General features: G+C 49.9%; 3 protein-coding genes across 3 annotated transcripts; all 3 read left to right on the forward strand.

The window, feature by feature from the left end:
* The first annotated feature begins 692 nt into the window (after nt 1-692).
* Nucleotides 693-5189, forward strand: LOC34617479. Its single transcript, XM_026337141.1, has 11 exons — nt 693-1010; nt 1251-1419; nt 1576-1637; nt 1782-1823; nt 1995-2097; nt 2302-2351; nt 2934-3036; nt 3953-4067; nt 4225-4306; nt 4538-4632; nt 5018-5189. Exons 1-11 carry the CDS (start codon nt 693-695, stop codon nt 5187-5189), a joined length of 1311 nt encoding a protein of 436 aa, XP_026192926.1.
* A 1523-nt stretch (nt 5190-6712) lies between these two features.
* On the forward strand, nt 6713-8176 carry LOC34617480 (protein SGT1 homolog A). The gene is made up of 5 exons (XM_026337136.1): nt 6713-6961; nt 7202-7402; nt 7667-7786; nt 7953-8018; nt 8126-8176. Exons 1-5 carry the CDS (start codon nt 6716-6718, stop codon nt 8174-8176), a joined length of 684 nt encoding a protein of 227 aa, XP_026192921.1. The 5' UTR covers nt 6713-6715.
* A 6179-nt stretch (nt 8177-14355) lies between these two features.
* LOC113147241 lies at nt 14356-15342 on the forward strand. Its single transcript, XM_026337142.1, has 3 exons — nt 14356-14453; nt 14936-15013; nt 15297-15342. Exons 1-3 carry the CDS (start codon nt 14356-14358, stop codon nt 15340-15342), a joined length of 222 nt encoding a protein of 73 aa, XP_026192927.1.
* The last annotated feature ends 794 nt before the right edge of the window (nt 15343-16136 follow it).

A 16136-nucleotide genomic window follows, 5' to 3' on the forward strand; every position in this document is an offset into this window, starting at 1 on the left:
CCAGTCGGCATGAAATCGAGTTAAAAGTATCAAGTTTTGATGGACCTTTTCTCTAGTTTCTTGATTTTAGCGCTTTCCTTAGTGTTCTGCCTTGGTTTTATGTACTGCCGTCCTCAGACCAATGGACGTGAGAGCCTACTCACGCGGTGGTCCTTCTGCGGTGTATGTTGTACAGGAGTCGTGCCCACCAAAATGTGCAGTATGAGCGCTCTCCACCCAGCCCCAATCCCTAAACTACAGGCGCTACCCTCGAAATGATGTGTTTTCGGGGTTTTATTTGTACGTTGTGCCCGTGATCCGGGTAAATTTGGCCTGCCCCTTTTCCTCGCCGCATGTATGTACATGAACGCGCTCCGTTCCACCGCGAAGCCATACACCCCCTGCCTCCCAACAACCGGCGACCTAACGTATACCCTGCTCTTTTATCTTCATTTATTAAGTTCACCCGCGTCATGCAGGCGCTGACACCCTCAGGACTGCTGCAAGCAGCACAATGCTCTAGAAACTGAGTCGCGCATGTAGCGCTCTAATTTGCAAGCTCCATCCGGAGAAGCAGCCTTCCTCTTGAACCCCATAGGGACGCGCTGCAATACACCGGCGCATCAAAACCCCCCTGCGTTTTGCAGCGCTGTGCCTCCGTTGCGTTCAATTGACGCTCTTTGAGAGGCTTCGAGGCGCAGGGTTGAGCATCGATGACCACCAAGGGGACACACTTATCCACGCGGAGCATCGCGGGCAGCCTCAGAGGCTACCTGGATGCCTCCTGCTATTTGTGGTACCTCGTGGCGTTCTGCCTATCCCTCAACTGCGGCCTGTCATGCGCAGAGGCGACACCTACGGCTATCACACCCGTTGCTGCGGCAGCAGCAGCTGCGGCTGCAGTGCTTCTGTCACCTCCCGTGGAAAGCAAGAAGGTTCTGGGAATTGCACGGGGAGCAAATTTCGAGGCAATCGGCGACTTTTGCTTTACTGTTCCCCCCGGCAGCAGAGGTGCCTTGATGGTCGAGACGGTACGTTGCGCACCCGATCCAGTCCATTAGTGCCTTGTCACATTGCATCCGTAGCAGCAACAAAATCCTGCTGCTGCATGTTTGCTGCATGTAAATGTGGCACGTACTCGGTGCGCCTTCTCATAATACTTTTTCGCGTCGCCGAGAAGCGTCCCTCGTCTTGACGCTTGACCAACGAGAAAAAACAGACATTCGTAAATACCCTAGATCGCAAAGCTTTCCTTTGGTCCACCCCCGCAGATGCTGCATGAGGAAGGCCATGAGCTGCTCATACACCCCAAGTCTGCGGCAGTGGAGTACGAGGCAGCAACAGCGGCTGCGGGAGTTCCTCTCGACGCAGCAGGCGAGGCAACTCTCGCTGCAACCTGCAGAGCCATCCGCAAGAATTCCATTGTAAGACAAAGTCTTGGTAAGCGCTAACTTTTGAACCCAGGCTGCTTATGAAGGGCAGGGCATGGAAGCGGCGTCTGGTCTAGAAGCGCACGGCAATTTCGACTTCTGGATTGGCCTCCTGTTAATTCACTTTGCGGTAAAGGGGTGTGTAGGGAGATTCGCATTTTTGCAGCCGGATCCCCTTCGGAGAGTCAGCTCAGCACTGGCATGCCGTCGTTCTTTGAATTGAACCTGGTGCGACTCGGCCAGACAGCGTCGTGGATGTAGGGGGAAGTCTCTCTTCTGCGCTGCAGTGTGGTCTTTGGGGTTGGTGGGTGGGAAAAATTCTCGAGAAAAAACACTTGGAGACTTGGATGGTTCATGGTTCTTTTGCTGCAGGCCATCGATTCGTCACTGGATGGGAGTGATGTTACAGCATGGGTGAGTCTTGGGCATTCCATACTCCCTGCGAACCTCAAAGCCTCAGCTGCAGACGCTGCCTCCCTCGCGTTGCCGTCCTCCTGTCTGCTCTCTGTCGGATTCTGCTGCATTCTATGTGTGTGTCTACCAGCTCTAGCGTTTATGGACTGCGGAGTCAGTGTTTGTGGGCAGATCACACGATGCGATGAGGGCAAGCAGCTGAATGCGGCTTACTCTGCAACATTCCTCAATCCTGGCAGTTTCTTCTACAGACAGTTCTCGTGTCAAGACCAGGGTAGGCGAATCGTTTGCATCTCTGTAGGTGCTGTCGTTTGGCACTTTTGCTCCTGATCTCCTCGTCGCGCTGTCTATGTCTCTTCATCCCCCAAGCATGCCCCCTGTATAAACCGTGCATGAGCACAGGTACGCTTCCTGGATGCATCAAGCAGGAGCAGCGGCAACAGCATTCCCATGTGAAAGTGCTCTCCCTTGTCTGCAGGCTTGTTGCCGCTCTACATGGTCTTGTCGCTTTTTGCACTGGCGATCTGTGCAAATGCCCTCCGGGTGTACAGACAGCAGCGGACGCAGGGCTCGCCGCTCGCCGCTGCAGCTACCTGCTGTTGCTGCATCCTGGGAAGCGCCTCTCTGCTGCAAACCTTCCATCTCACAGCCTACGCTGCCGTACGACTGCAGCGTTGTCTCCCCGCGGAGCAGACTGCACTGCTGCAGTCTCGATTTTCCGCGGAGACTGCGATGGATGCTTCCTTGCACGTAGTGTGCGTGGCATTCACTTGCTTTGTCTGTTTTATGTCTGCGGCATGCGCGAAGGATGGGCTAGGCCTCCAGCTGCTCAGATTTCTCGCGGTAGTCTTCCTGATGAGCGCTCGCTGTTGCGGCTTGTTGCTCTTCCTCCTGTTTTCCTCTAAAGGCGTCGAAAGCGGCACAGTCGACGCCAGGACAAACAGAACTGTAAGTGCGCGCGCTTTGCGTTGACAAGAAGGCTTCATTCTGGCTCGCCTCTCCATGCAGCCGCTGCAAGTGCAGGCACGAGTAGAGCGACGGAGAAGTGCGCTAAGGCTCAAGACTCTCCAAGCGTGCTGCGCGTCTGCATGCACGGATTTTCCGTTGCAGCTGTCTGCTCTTGCCGTGGGACTTGCGGTAGCAGCTCTGCTGAGTATGCTAGGAGCCTCTGTGACACCTGATGAGTTGAACCCTGCAGCGCTGTACACCACGCGTAAGTCTTCTATTCGCTGACTGCCCCTTTTCCACTGCGCTACCCCATGCATGCGCAACTCTGGACTGCTGTTCTCCACATGTGGCCTTCTTCTGGTCAGCCACTCCTCTCTATGTGTGCCTCTTGTCTCTGCTTCTCCCCGCCGTTCTTCCGTCTTGCCCTTCCTGCTGTCTCTCTGAAGCACCGCTGCTGCGAGCCGCGTTTGTTTTACATCCTCTTCAGTTTGGACTTTGCCCCTCCACATCTTCTCTGGAGCTACTGCAGGTTAGCCGCAACGCGGATACGCCTTGAACTCCTGCTGAAGGCTCCAAGATGGAGGCACACCCTTTCTTCAGGTGTCATGGGGCCTGCAGTGGGTGCTTCTCAAGGGTGTCTCCGAGGCTTGCGGTTTGTGCTTAGTGCTGCTGGTGGTAATGACCATCTCGAATGCGGATTCTGCTACTCGCCAGCCACAAAGGAGGATGTTCCTACGTCTATGCTACTGGTCTGCCGACTGCTGCTTCTGCTCCTGCCCTGGTGTACCACTGCTGCTGGGGGATCCCGTTGCTGCTGTATCTCCTGCCCGCTGCCTCCGATAAAGCTGCTGTTTCCGCGCGCAGCAGCAGCTCATTTAAAGCGCTAATTTATGTGCATAACGTACAGGTATACACGGTTGCGGATCAATGCAACAGGAGACGCTCTGTTTACGTGCTTGTTTAGGGGAACTTGTTATGCGCTGTGCCCTCTATTCACTATCTGCTTCCTTGGCAACTATCCGTGAGCCTTCTGGGAACACATGCAGCAAACCACTGCCGTGCAAGTGTAGTGACAGGTGGACCTTTGAGCGTGCTTCTGCCTAGGATTTAGGATATAGTACCTTCCTTCGGGTGCCGTGTTCGATTTTCGTCTACCGCACAGAACTGCCCTTCCTCTATAGTCCGTGTCTCTTCCTTACCATACCCCCTCCTCTCTCCTTTCTGTTTCGATCTTGTGGATGCTCAGCTTGTTCCAGGCGGGCGCGATGCTCTCTGTGGAGCTGCTCTGCCTTTGCAGTGAGCAACCAAGTCCAATCAGCAGAAAAAGCAGTACCTCCATATGCGCAGCAGTGCCAAGTGCTAGATACATCCTAGGCAGATTCTAGTGACACGGAAAGAGAAGACAGACTGAGAGGCTTGTGGGGAGAAATGTGTGGACAGATTAGCCGAGAAGGGTTACAAAAGATAGCGCTGCGGCGCATGCCGACAAACAGGGAAAGGAAAGACGAAGTGTCGAGCCTATGGAAGGAAGTGCAGTATCTGCGCACATAGATATATACATATATATGTATATGAACGCTGCAGTATGGCCACATTGAGTGTGTCGTTTTTGTTCAGCACTACAGCGCATGATATGCAGAGGCTACCAGCAGGATCTCCCTCGAATGGGAGAAGTAAAATCTTCCATTACAGCCGTAGACCTTCCCTACACGGACCTCTGAGGGTCCATACACCCCACATAGGTCAATGGGCACTTTTTCTTAAAGTTGGAGTATGCTGGGTTAAGAACAGGAATTTTGGCAGCCGCCATTGTTGCAGCCCGAAGTAATTGGCTAGGCCAAGTTGAGGCTGCTTCTTTGATGTATTACAAGTTTTTCTGCTTGCCTAGCATTAAGCTCTAAACCGTACAAGGCGGTGCGTGATTATGTGGGCTTTATAAGTGAGGAGATTCGCCAAAGATCGAGATCCTGAGGGGCACTTGGTCCCAATTCTTCCCCATTTTCCACCTCTGCTCCCTTTAATTTACTCTTCATTCAGTGCATCCTTAGTGATCAAGTGTGAGGGTTTCCCTGCTTGCTCATCTTTGATTCTTTTGTACATGGGCCTTCAACTTCTTGTGTCGTCCACGCGCCTCATGGGCCTCGCTATTTCGTAATTGAACACCTGCCTGGATGACTTGTGCTCCTGGCTAGGCGGGCACAACATACTTAACGCCTCCGAATATGACATCTCACCAAACCGCATAGGCCGAAAGGGCTGAAAGCAGAGGGAGGGTCGCAAGGGGTCATGCTGGGACTGCGGGCTTGTTGCAATAACTTCGATAACAGACTTGAAGAATGCAGACTGACACACGGCGAGCTCAAAGCCTTACAGGCACATGCACGCTTTAGATGGGGCAAGATTTGTGAAGAAATTTAACCCTAGGCTTGATCCCAAGGTGTTTTGCTGCATTTTATCGTGCTGGGGATGCGTAGGGAGTTCAGTTGGACGGGCGTATGATGAAGCACACCACTTGCTACCCAAGCAAAACTCCAATTTCGCTGTGCAATTTTAGTGTATCGATTTTATGAGCCTCTCCGTATCGCGGGGTTCTCATTTTTCGCCACAATTTCCTTGGATTCTAAGAGCTGCAACGTTCATCGAGTTTTTCCTTGTGTAGCAAGGTAACACACTTCAATTTACTCACTCCCAACCTCTCCTTCTTTCTCTTCTCCCCCGTTTCGTGAGTCCACAGTTTTTGTTGCAATTCTTCCTTCACTTGTTGCCAGCGCCTTGTTTGATCCTAGCGCTTCGATACTAACACATCTCAGGCTACCTATAGTAGCATCCTCTCTTTTTCACGCTCCTTTAGCGGTGAAAATAGTTTTGATAACCACTACTTGTTTGCTACGTGCGGCTTGCGCCACTGCATACCTGTAGAGGTGGCTCGGTACAGCATGGAAGGCACTGCTGGACAAAATCCGGGGTGTACCGTGTTCGTTAGAGGGGAACACGACACATCTCAAGGGTCCCTAAATAGTTGCTAAGTAGATATTACACCAATGCAGATTAAAGAGACTCGCCCTTCCCCTACTCCCTATGAACCCGCTACTCTATTCTTGCCTCGCTATGTTTCTGTTCTCTTGCCTTCATTATTGCCCTGCGGCTCTTGACATTTTCTTTAGTGCAGCCATGAACACACATCAAAGGAGGTCACCACGCCAAAATTGGTTACACGCTATCTGTGCGCATAGGTAGAGGGAGAGGCTGTCGTACCAGACACTATCGGCAAAGCAGAAACAAACCCAACGCGTGCTCAAAAAAGATAGGCAACTTGATGAAAATTGCGCTTACATGGGCTTCATCTCTCTTGACAAGGCAAACATAAACAGCTTATTCTATGGATAGCTAAGTGAAAAAACCGTGTCCAAGTATATATCCATGGGAAACCTCATCCAGAAGCTTCTTTGCACATGCACGAACACAGGGGGGCCTCCTGTAAGGCCCCATGCAGTGGTGCAAGCAAATATCCTTTTCCAGTTGGCCACTAATCGGTTGAAAACAAGAAAATAACGTTTCGACATGTGTTTCAATCTATTTTGTGGCAGCACACGACTGCAGGGAGTGTATATCGGCCCAGCCGAACGCCATTTCCGCTGAGGATTCTAGAGTGGAGGGCCTTCGACTCATCATATGGTGCTTGTGATTTTGGCAGTCATTGGACTCAAAAAGGAGGAAGACTGGAAGCTTTCACAATGGAGCCTGTAGGCGGAAGCAAGACAGAAGCCCAGCCGTCTTTCATCCCTCGGTGAGTTTTCATGTAAAGTTTGGAGCCCATTATACCAACATTCTCATGTAAACTCGATCTGATGGAAGGACGCCCCATGAATATCGCTTATCGTCACTTCCGTGGGTTTTCATCTCTGGCGCTGGGGTGTGTGTGCGTGCGCCTCAGGTACGAATGGATGCAAAATGAAGAAAAACTTTTCCTCACCTTTTTTGTTAAATCCCTCAAGCCCTCTAGCGTCATGGTGGGCTTTACCCCTTATAGCCTGAAAGTTGAAATACAGAATCCGAACACAATGGGGAATGAGAGGAAAGGAGAAAAAGACGAACAAGCTAATGCGAAGGATCCGGAGTTGTTCGTGTTCTGTATACCGGAGTTGAGACATGAGATCATCCCCGAACAGTCTTCGTACGAAATTTTTCAAGTAAGAGCTTAAGAACCTATAGAGCAGGCCTGAAAGCCAAGGCCTTCCTTCAGTTCTCCTCTTGATCGGTGTTTCTGGTGTGGCTGTTAAAGGAAGATGGCAACGATTGTGGCTGTTAAAGGAAGATGGCAACGATTGTGGCTGTTAAAGGAAGATGGCAACGATCAAGGCCTTTGACCAATTTGCTTCCAAGGTTCAGTTTCCTGGGTTCAGAAATTGCGGTCTGGCATTTGTGCTCAGACAAAACTGGAGGTTGTGTTGTTTAAGAAGGAGAGGGGACGGAGCTGGGCCCTGTTAGAGGCAGTCAAACAGCAGAAAGATGAGGCGTCAAGAGCAGCTACTCTTCCTCTTCCTGCCTCATCTTCTGAAGTTCGTCCTCCTCCGGCCACCTCAGTGTACCCTTCCTCCAAAAAAAAGGTCGATTGGAACAAAGTAGAAAAGGTTAGTTTTGTTCCTTTGTACGAACGTCACCTAACAAATCAAAAGGGACAGGACAGGCAAGCCAACACTTCGATCGCAGCTCAAGCTAACTATCTACCCCAAGCTTACAATCTATCCAGTCAGCCAGCTCTCAGTTAGGCACTAGTCCCGCCGTGGATCCCTTGAAGTCAAGCCGGAGAGTATGTGTTTAGCGTCAGAGAAATCCGCCTTTAACCTCATTGCTCTCGTTGCGTTGTTGACTGACGATTGCTCGTCCATGTTCAGGAAATAGCAGCAGAACTAGAGTCCGAACAGTTAGAGGGCGAGCAAGCCCTACAGAAGCTGTTCAGAGACATTTATGGCAAAGGGGATGAAGACACGAGAAGAGCAATGATTAAGTCTTTTGTACGTGTAGCCTGCAACAGGACGTGGAATTCCGCCTTTGTGTTGTGTATGTTCTGTGAGCGCTTGGTTCTTTGGCTCTCTGATTTTTAGCACTTACGTCTCTACGTTGTTCTCTGATTGACCATTCTTAGCGGTGTTTTTTTGCTGTCCTTCATTGTGGTTGCAGCAAACGTCAGGGGGCACTGTTCTTTCAACCAATTGGGCTGACGTGAAAGACAAGGATTACGAAAAGGTGCGTCGTGTGCACAATGCTTTTTCCCGTCTGAGTTCGTCACGAGCTGCTGATCGGGCAAATCTCTCCTCTTGTAGGGTTCTGTTGTGGCTGCATTTCCTGGACAGACACTCGAGGCACCTGAGGGCCAAGAAGTTCGTTCCTGGAATAAGTCGTAATTCCACCGCCTTGTGCAACCTTTTTTCTTCGTAGCCTCCTTCGCGTTGGCTTTGGCTTGGTGGATATTAGCCTCTCCTTCTTTAGCTACGCCTGTTTACTTTCTGGTCTTGACCCCTCCATCTGTCTTCCGCGTTTCTTCCTTTCTCTTTGGCTGTTTGCTTCCCATCTGCACTTCTTTCCGGCTGGCCAGTACAGAACGCAGTCTAAAAGGGTTTATAATTGTGCTGCACCACCAAACCACTACTGCCCCTGGCTAAAGCTTACTGCGCCATGTGTTTTATACATGCATTTTTGGTTGTCGGGGTCTGAGCTTCAGTGCGAAACCAGGACTAAGAGCTCGGATGTAAAGCGTCAATTGAGTTCTTCCTAGGGAGGCACTGAAATTGAAACTTGCGCGATACAAACTCTATCGAAATTTGTTGAACCCTTCTCAGACACAGCTCTCCCTCAAGGTCCCCTTCCCCGCAGGGTTCCGGGTTAAGGGAAGAGGGAGAGCTAGGGTGCACGTTGCTGCATAAGCGAAGCCCGTCGAGCACTCATACATAGTTGCATACAGCATCTAGCGCACACCCACACAACATTTGGTTTCTTATAGTAGTGAGCGAACGCTAGGCTGAAACACGCGATATAGATAAGCGAACAATCCAATCATTCAATTCTCCAGTGAGTCCTGATTACTTACACGAAGTGTAGTGAAAATATCTGAGTTTAGCTTTGCTCGCAACATTGTCCCCTAATGACTGCACGACGTACGCCCTCGTCTTCCGCAACATCGAGAGTAACTGCGTGCAGGACAGCGGAAGTGTTCTCGCCCTTTCTCCACTGCCCAGGATAGCAGAAACGAACAAATAGTAGTGCAAATTAGAAAGTCAAAGGCATGCATCAACCGCTTAGGTGTAATCAACAGGGAGAAACACACACACAACAGCCATCAACGAACACGGGACCAAACCGACAAGACCGGAGTGGCGCGATGGTTCGCTGTCGTCGGAGTGCTGGATGTGTGGGCCTCCTGCCATGAGTATTGGACGAGACGTTAAACGTGTCAAAAAAATCAAAATTCACATTAGCTTAAGAGTGCGTCCACGCCTAATAGAGGAATGTCTGTGAACCAATTCAGCCGGCACATGCAGCATAGTCGAGTTCTAAGTCCCAAATAAAGCAATACCACGGGAAGAACGCAGAGACCGCAAACCCATAAGTGCATGCGCATTGACTTGAGTGTAGACAGTACCCTCTAAGTAATCACTGGCAACTTTTCATGCAATGCCCATGGATGAAGGCAGCTATAGCAAGCGAAATCCGCACTGAGGGAGGACAATCACCAAAACCCACGACAGTTACCATCCCCAACGTGTAGCATTAATAGCCACAGAGAGCCACAAGCTCTCCCTCTGGCAACAAAGCCTGGAAAGAGTCATCCATCAACCACTGAGGGCGTTACCCAGCCCACTGTGCTCTAACGTCTCGTCTATCGTGTCTCGTATGCCCAACAGTCAAAGAATCCAGCAATTGTACGGCCCCTTGCCTGTTCTCAGATCTTAGATGTTGCTGATTTCTCTTTACTGGATAGAGCAAGATGCAATGATTGTGGTTCCAACTAGCGATAAGTGCTCGGAGTGCTTGGACGGTGAAGCTACGCGCACCCTAGCTGTCCCGCTGCCCTCATGTCGGGAACTTTGAGGGGCATGGGGGCGAAATTAAGAACGACTAATAGAAAACACTCGTTAGCTTTTGCGTCAGTCCGTATCGCGTCTAAAAGTAATGTATCGGCTTAGGAAGCGCCCATGTGGAACGTCATAGTTTGTAGCGTTTCAGGGTTACATGCAGATGCTCCCCGCTCGTCCACTAATTTTGGATGCAGGTTGATATCAGGGTTCCCCACAGCATTTGTCTGGTGTTCAGCGAGCAAGCTACTGAACGATTTCCTGACTACGCTTCTATTGACAACTGTCTGCGAGTTTGCGCCAATTCAGTAACGGGTACTGCCTGCCAGATCCTCATCTTCAGCCTGAAAGGCGCAATCTCCCGGGTCCCTAGGCTGTTGGTCAAGTAGCCTTCTTGCTTATGCGGCTGGACAGACACATCGCACCCAGTAACACGCATATAAACACCGTTCTGAAACTCAAGCACAAAAGAACACTCTAGCAATCGAAAGGTGGTGCAACGCCTGTTGGAGCGGTAGAGGAGGGCCTGGAGGCTGAAGTGAAAGCAGCTGCTCCACAGCCGGGAGAGAGGCATCATTTTCCAGCGGATGAACTATTTGTGGGGGCACCGATGCTTTCATGCAGACTAAAAACTCCTATGACAGCCATATAGACGGTCAAGCACGCGAAAACCCACTATTCAGTTAAAGGTGTACCACGCTCGCTAACCCGTAATAATAAGAAACACATGCCCGTTCGGGCATGGTTTTTGGAGAAAGAAGTATTCTAGTGACAACTGTATTTATGTTGAAAAAGCCGTCTCCTTGCACGGATTGCCTATATTTCAAGCCTTCACAGAAGTCCTGACTCATCGGTTTACGCTGAAGAGAGCTAAACAGCAAAGGTAATTGTGAAAGCTTGAGCACAGGAATCTAGCAGTATTTGAGTATACCAGGAAATATTGTTTGCAAGGCGAACTCCTTAAATTAGCAGCTGTTTTTGTGGTGGTTTGACTCAAGTTTCCCCAAAAAATAGCTTTGGATGGTCGCAAGCTGGCCAGCAACTCAGAGATCAAGCCATCGACCGCTGGGGCTTTCACAAATGGTGGATTACCTGGAGCCTCAGTGCAGCTCCCTGGTTCAAGGTGATCTTTTGTCCTAGCATCAGAGGAAAGTGACGTAGTGGTGGGTGTTATTCTCTTCCAACAGGATGCCGGTTCCACAAAGTATCAAACCAGTGCCTGCTACTCTTCTCGCTTCACCAATAAGGAGAAACGCCATCCTTCGCACACAAGCTCTGTTGTGGGTGTGAAATAATTGCAGGCAGCAAGAATATGGTCACCATGTACCGGTGAGGCCGGCTTCAGTCTTCAAGCTACCGCACGAAGAATGTTCAGTATTTTGCCCATCTGAGATTTTTTTGCTGGTTTTGGCGTCTTCTGCAGTACGTCACAATGCAACCTTTTGTTTCCCCAAAACACTCTCTCGACCTTCTAGCAGTTCATTGTAGTGCCGCACAACAGCTATCTTTCACAAGTGTTCACAGAGTTTTTGGACCGTGCATGCCTCTGATGCATTTGACGTACATGTTCCCGGTTTCACTGCCACCATTCAGAATGACAAAATTGTAAAACATGACTCGTTCACAATGGCATCCTATGGTTCAAATCACAGGCGGGACAAAGTCGTCTGCACAATTCCACTTTTCTCGGCAGTTTCGTTTTGCGTAAGGCACATGACTAGGATCTTTTGGGCCGCGACTGGGTTCCCAGTACGGTGAAAGAGCTGTCACCGTCTTTCTGGTAGCCTTGTTGCGTCCTTTGCCAAAAGGGAATGAACTGAAATACCCAGTTTGTTAGTAATTAAAGCCGCTCAGCTCTACTAAACCAAGCCCTGTGAGCAGCCTTCCAGTTCCTCACAGCATTTGGACTATTCTGAATGTGAGCACTATTTTTGGGGTGCCTGAGGTCAAGGATCAGGCTAGCATCAATGTCGTTTTCGACAGACTCAACAGATATGCCCATTTCATCTCTTGCCTTAGTTCTGCCAATGCTTAGGAAGCCGATCAGTTACTTCTAGCTCGTATCTGGAGGCTCCCAGAATTTTCAAGAATAGCATAACGGATAGGGCTCGGAAATTTGTTAGAGCGCTCTGGTATGCCAACATGACCGCGTACGAAATCGACCTCAATATGAAAATTGTGAGCCATTCCAAGGCAGGTAGGCAAACAGAGAACATTGAACACAGCTTTTTGCAGACTGTATGACCCTACGCTCACACAAAGCCCAGTTGCTAGGCTCTAGCTTCAGTGTTATGCCTATTTAACCTAAAATGCAACACCGCGCCTGTATACTCTTTGCAAGCTCATGCCACTAATCTACACTACGAAGGCCCTTTCTGGTTAGAGCCTGAACCAGGTGGTTTGACATCACTAGTCGCCGTTAGCAGTAGAACAATCCAGGGAGCAGCTAACCGGTGTTCACGAATGTATGCGCAAAGCTCAGAGAGATGAATGAGGAGCCATGGTAGACGGCGGCTGATTATGTGTCTGGCGGCTGGAGCTATGGCTTTAGTGGATCGGCAGGCTTCAAGCAGTGGGCCAGATAATGGCCAGAAGAAGTATGAGACCAGGTGGCAAGGACTTTTTGCCATCCCCTTACAAAATAAACTTCTTTTCTATCTATTTCCGTGAGAATTAGAGATGCAACAGGGCTATCGATATTGGCTTCCTAAAAAAGCTTTGAAACTTCCTCATTTATTTGCAGATTTACCGCGCATGCATGCAATCTGTGCGGATGCGAAGTGTTCAGAGGAGGCCGTAGAAACGCTGGATTCTTTGACTATTGAGCATCCAGGACATGATAGATGGAAGCTTCTAGTAATGCAAAATGGTCTGGGTTACGCCCTCAGCGGTTCTCAGATGACTTTCCTGGGCTTTGGTGCAGTAGGAGAGGTTGTGGCATGCTGTGGCTATTAACGCTAGTCGCTGCGAACGGTGGCTGCCGTGGTTTTTGATAATTGTCCTCCCCGAGCACGTGTTCTATCAAACTGCCTTGGCTACGCCCTAACAATTTTTGCTACATTGACCAAAGTTAGCTAAGAGTGACTCAAGAGGAAGTTATTTACCTGATCTTGTGCTTTGTTCTTGCGGAATAAAATTAGTCTAATTCAAGAAAACGCCATGTTGCTTTGAGTGTCCCAGATGCTATATGCAAGAAAAGCTCTAACTGTCTTGAGCTGTCTCACTACATTTATCTAAGAAATCGAAGGGTGTGGGCAGGGGGAACAGAGAGCTCTTCGAGAAGCACTTAGCAACCTTTCATCAAGCTTGCATTGAGTTTGGGGCTAAGTGTTTTTCTACGTGGAACTTCGATGGGGAGTCACCATGAGAATCTGATGAGCTCCCCCTTCCCTATCTGCGTCACGTAGAAGAAGACACTTGGAGAAAGACGGAGGGAGGGAAGGGATACAAGTTGCTAGTGAGAAAAGCCCTGTAGGCATCTACTCGTACCGAGAAAATGGAGTGATTCAAGGAGGAAAGCTTTTACCCGTTCAGGTTTCCTGTGGGTGTAAAGGCTTAGGAGTTATACACAACCTCAAATCGATACAAAGAAACTTGATGGCATAAAAAATGGCCCTAATTGTGGTGATATTTGTAAGCCGTGCGTGCATCGGAGAGGCCTCGGTGGTCGCAATACGCGATTTACTACCGTCTTTTGCTACGACTGCATCTTATGAAGTGGTAACAAAGGACGCAGTAGTGGATAGTAGCTTTATGCTTGATTAAGTGGAAAGCAAAAGTGAGGCGGAGAAGCCTTCTGTCGGGGCTTTCTGCCTTCCGCCTAGTGGTGTGGCAGCCGCCGTTCCCTTTTCCTCATTCTTGTTCCTCATTCCCGAACCACCTTTTATTCGCTGAAGTGAATAATCATTTTCACGGAAAATAAGGGCAAATACGAGAACAGGAGGTGAGCTCACTGCTTGCGGCTCCCTTCCGGAGATGACAGCATGCACAACACACACCGAATGCAAAGATTTTTTGGTTTCCTGCCGTTTCCAGAGAAATTTCAGGCGCGTTTGCATTCTGCCATCTACATTTTTCTGGAAAAGTGGTCCAGCTGCCCGTTTTCTTGAGCTTGCTCCACATCCCTTTCTCAAGCAGCTTGGTCACAGATGTTGTACTGCATAACACTTGGGGGTTTGTCTTGAGTGTTAAACGAACCCGGAGATGACACGCTCATGGATGTTGCTGGAACGCGCAAAAACAGAGGAAGCCAAAGCGCAAAACCCTGCTGAGGCCCTCGTGTGTGGAATAGAGGCGGAAATCCATTGGATTTGTGCTCCATTCTACGGACTTTCCCACTATTGCGAAGCACTTTCTCTTCCTGTTTACTTCAGTTCCCATATATGTGTACACACGAGAGGCTTTATCCTTCCATTAGCCGAAGCGTGCTGCACGCGGGGCAGCTTCATTGCCTCTCGCATACACCGTTTTTGCGTGTGTGCGGTTCAGGATCTCTATCCTGTCTGCACAAGATGGCGCACATGGGCTTGATCGCACACTCGGGTTGGTTTACCAAGTCTGTGTGGGCCAGCATTTTCGGCGTCGTTGCTCTCGACAAATACGCCAGATGGTTAGCGCTCACCAACACTGTGAACACTCATTCAGAGCCCTGCGTTGCCTATGCGCTTCTTGCTTCTAAAGCTAATCTTCAAGCAAGTGCATAGGTTTTTCTTGTGTCATTGTCGTCCTTGTTGCCCTTTTCTTGGTGCCCTCTTGCATTTGAGCAACGCCCGCTACGTCATTTTAATTGCTCTTTCTCTTTGCAGCCATGCTGCTCTCCTTTAGTTCCAGAGTGGCGTGCGCCTTTCGAGTGTTTCTGTGGCTGTTTTCGCTTGGTCGTTGCAAGCCTCTGCTTGAAAGCCTTCTGCTATTTCCCGCCTCGTAGTGCTCTTCAGTCTGTTCGTGCCCAACGACCAAATCGTCATTGATGAGAACTTTTGGTCTTCGTATCCAGTATTGGGGGTCTCAAGTGCTACAGTCAGTATGTACACCCACCGATTCTTTCACTCTCATTTTCGCTGTGTTTCCTCACTCATTATGGCTAACTTGCAGGTGTTACGGCATCCCGGATTACCACAATTACAACTTAACCTGCTGGCCGTATGCGCTGGAGCGGGCTAACCTTAAGCGGTAAGTGGCAGTGCGGCGTCGCTTAAACCCAGCTGGTGTAGTGTAGTGAGCAGGAAGTTGTTTCTTTGAGCTCGTCTATTTGCTTTGCTGGAAGACTCTGCTGGTCCGCACCCTGCACGTGTACCGCGGTGTGAAGCCCACGTGGGAACAGCCAAAAGAAGTGTACGAGCGAGGGGCACCAAAAGAACACATGACATTGTTCCCTTCTGGCTGAACAGATGGGCAGTTGAACATAACAGGGCTGAAGCCACGCTGGGGTGCGTGCCGCGACATTTGTTCTCAGTCATGGCGTCGACCCAGACTCCGTCGACTTGGCACGCGAATCATGAAGAGCACGTAGTATTCGAATCGTGCGGCTGACCACAATGGGGGCCTACTAAAAGTGTCGTCAGTCTATTGCCCAGCTGCCTATTCATGAGGCAGGCGACCCCTGCTTGCTAAAGCACATTTATCCGAGAAACAGCTTCCGGTTCCGTAGTGCGCCCCCGCGGCGCATCGCCGCACCTCAAGCATAAAGCAACTATCTAGAATCACTACATCTCGACCCTGTATTACACTGGCGGCTGTATCGTGGTAATGCCGTCCGACCAGCGAACTGGCGAGTTCAACTTTTTTGGAACTGACCAAAGTGCTAGTAGGTCTGCCCTGACACCTCTACTTCGCTACGTCAGCACGCCACTGTACTCCCATCGCACATCCAGTACGCCCCAAGACAACTTCTCTTTTAAAATAGCGACAGAAAAAGCCACTTAAGGCATAGACACAATGATTGTTGCACCCTTGCGTCGGAGCCGGCAAAATCTTAAGTTGCTTCACGACCACCCGGCTCGAACTTCACCGCGATCGGGGCCTGAAGATCCCCTTAGCGCTAGCGTCCTAAAATGGCACCTCCATATTCACGACGAACACCACAAACATCAACGGGGAGCAGGCGGCTCCAGCAAAAGTACGCTATGGCTAAGACTGAAAAAGTGAGCCAAGAATAAATCCTGAGCAAAACTTAGGATTCGTCGACGCCAAAGCTACCAAGTGCATAACGAGAGATCGAAATCTCGAATGCCTGTAGAGGTACATTGCTTCACCTCTGGTCTGGAAACTCCAGTGGGTAACAATGATATGATCT

The sequence above is a fragment of the Cyclospora cayetanensis genome, unplaced genomic scaffold, assembly GCF_002999335.1.
Source record: "Cyclospora cayetanensis isolate NF1_C8 unplaced genomic scaffold, CcayRef3 CcayRef3_contig_167, whole genome shotgun sequence".
NCBI lineage: Eukaryota > Apicomplexa > Conoidasida > Eucoccidiorida > Eimeriidae > Cyclospora > Cyclospora cayetanensis.

Excerpts from the sequence above, each read along its gene's own strand:
- LOC34617479 (XM_026337141.1), top strand. The coding sequence starts at position 693 with ATGACCACCAAGGGGACACACTTATCCACGCGGAGCATCGCGGGCAGC. Across the intron at positions 1,824-1,994 it reads GGAGTGATGTTACAGCATGG|ATCACACGATGCGATGAGGG; the intron begins GTGAGTCTTGGG and ends GTTTGTGGGCAG. Across the intron at positions 2,352-2,933 it reads TTTTTGCACTGGCGATCTGT|CTGTCTGCTCTTGCCGTGGG; the intron begins GCAAATGCCCTC and ends TTTCCGTTGCAG.
- LOC34617480 (XM_026337136.1), top strand. The coding sequence starts at position 6,716 with ATGCAAAATGAAGAAAAACTTTTCCTCACCTTTTTTGTTAAATCCCTC. Across the intron at positions 6,962-7,201 it reads CTTCGTACGAAATTTTTCAA|ACAAAACTGGAGGTTGTGTT; the intron begins GTAAGAGCTTAA and ends ATTTGTGCTCAG. Across the intron at positions 7,403-7,666 it reads ATTGGAACAAAGTAGAAAAG|GAAATAGCAGCAGAACTAGA; the intron begins GTTAGTTTTGTT and ends GTCCATGTTCAG.
- LOC113147241 (XM_026337142.1), top strand. The coding sequence starts at position 14,356 with ATGGCGCACATGGGCTTGATCGCACACTCGGGTTGGTTTACCAAGTCT. Across the intron at positions 14,454-14,935 it reads CTCGACAAATACGCCAGATG|GTGTTACGGCATCCCGGATT; the intron begins GTTAGCGCTCAC and ends GCTAACTTGCAG. Across the intron at positions 15,014-15,296 it reads GAGCGGGCTAACCTTAAGCG|TCATGGCGTCGACCCAGACT; the intron begins GTAAGTGGCAGT and ends ATTTGTTCTCAG.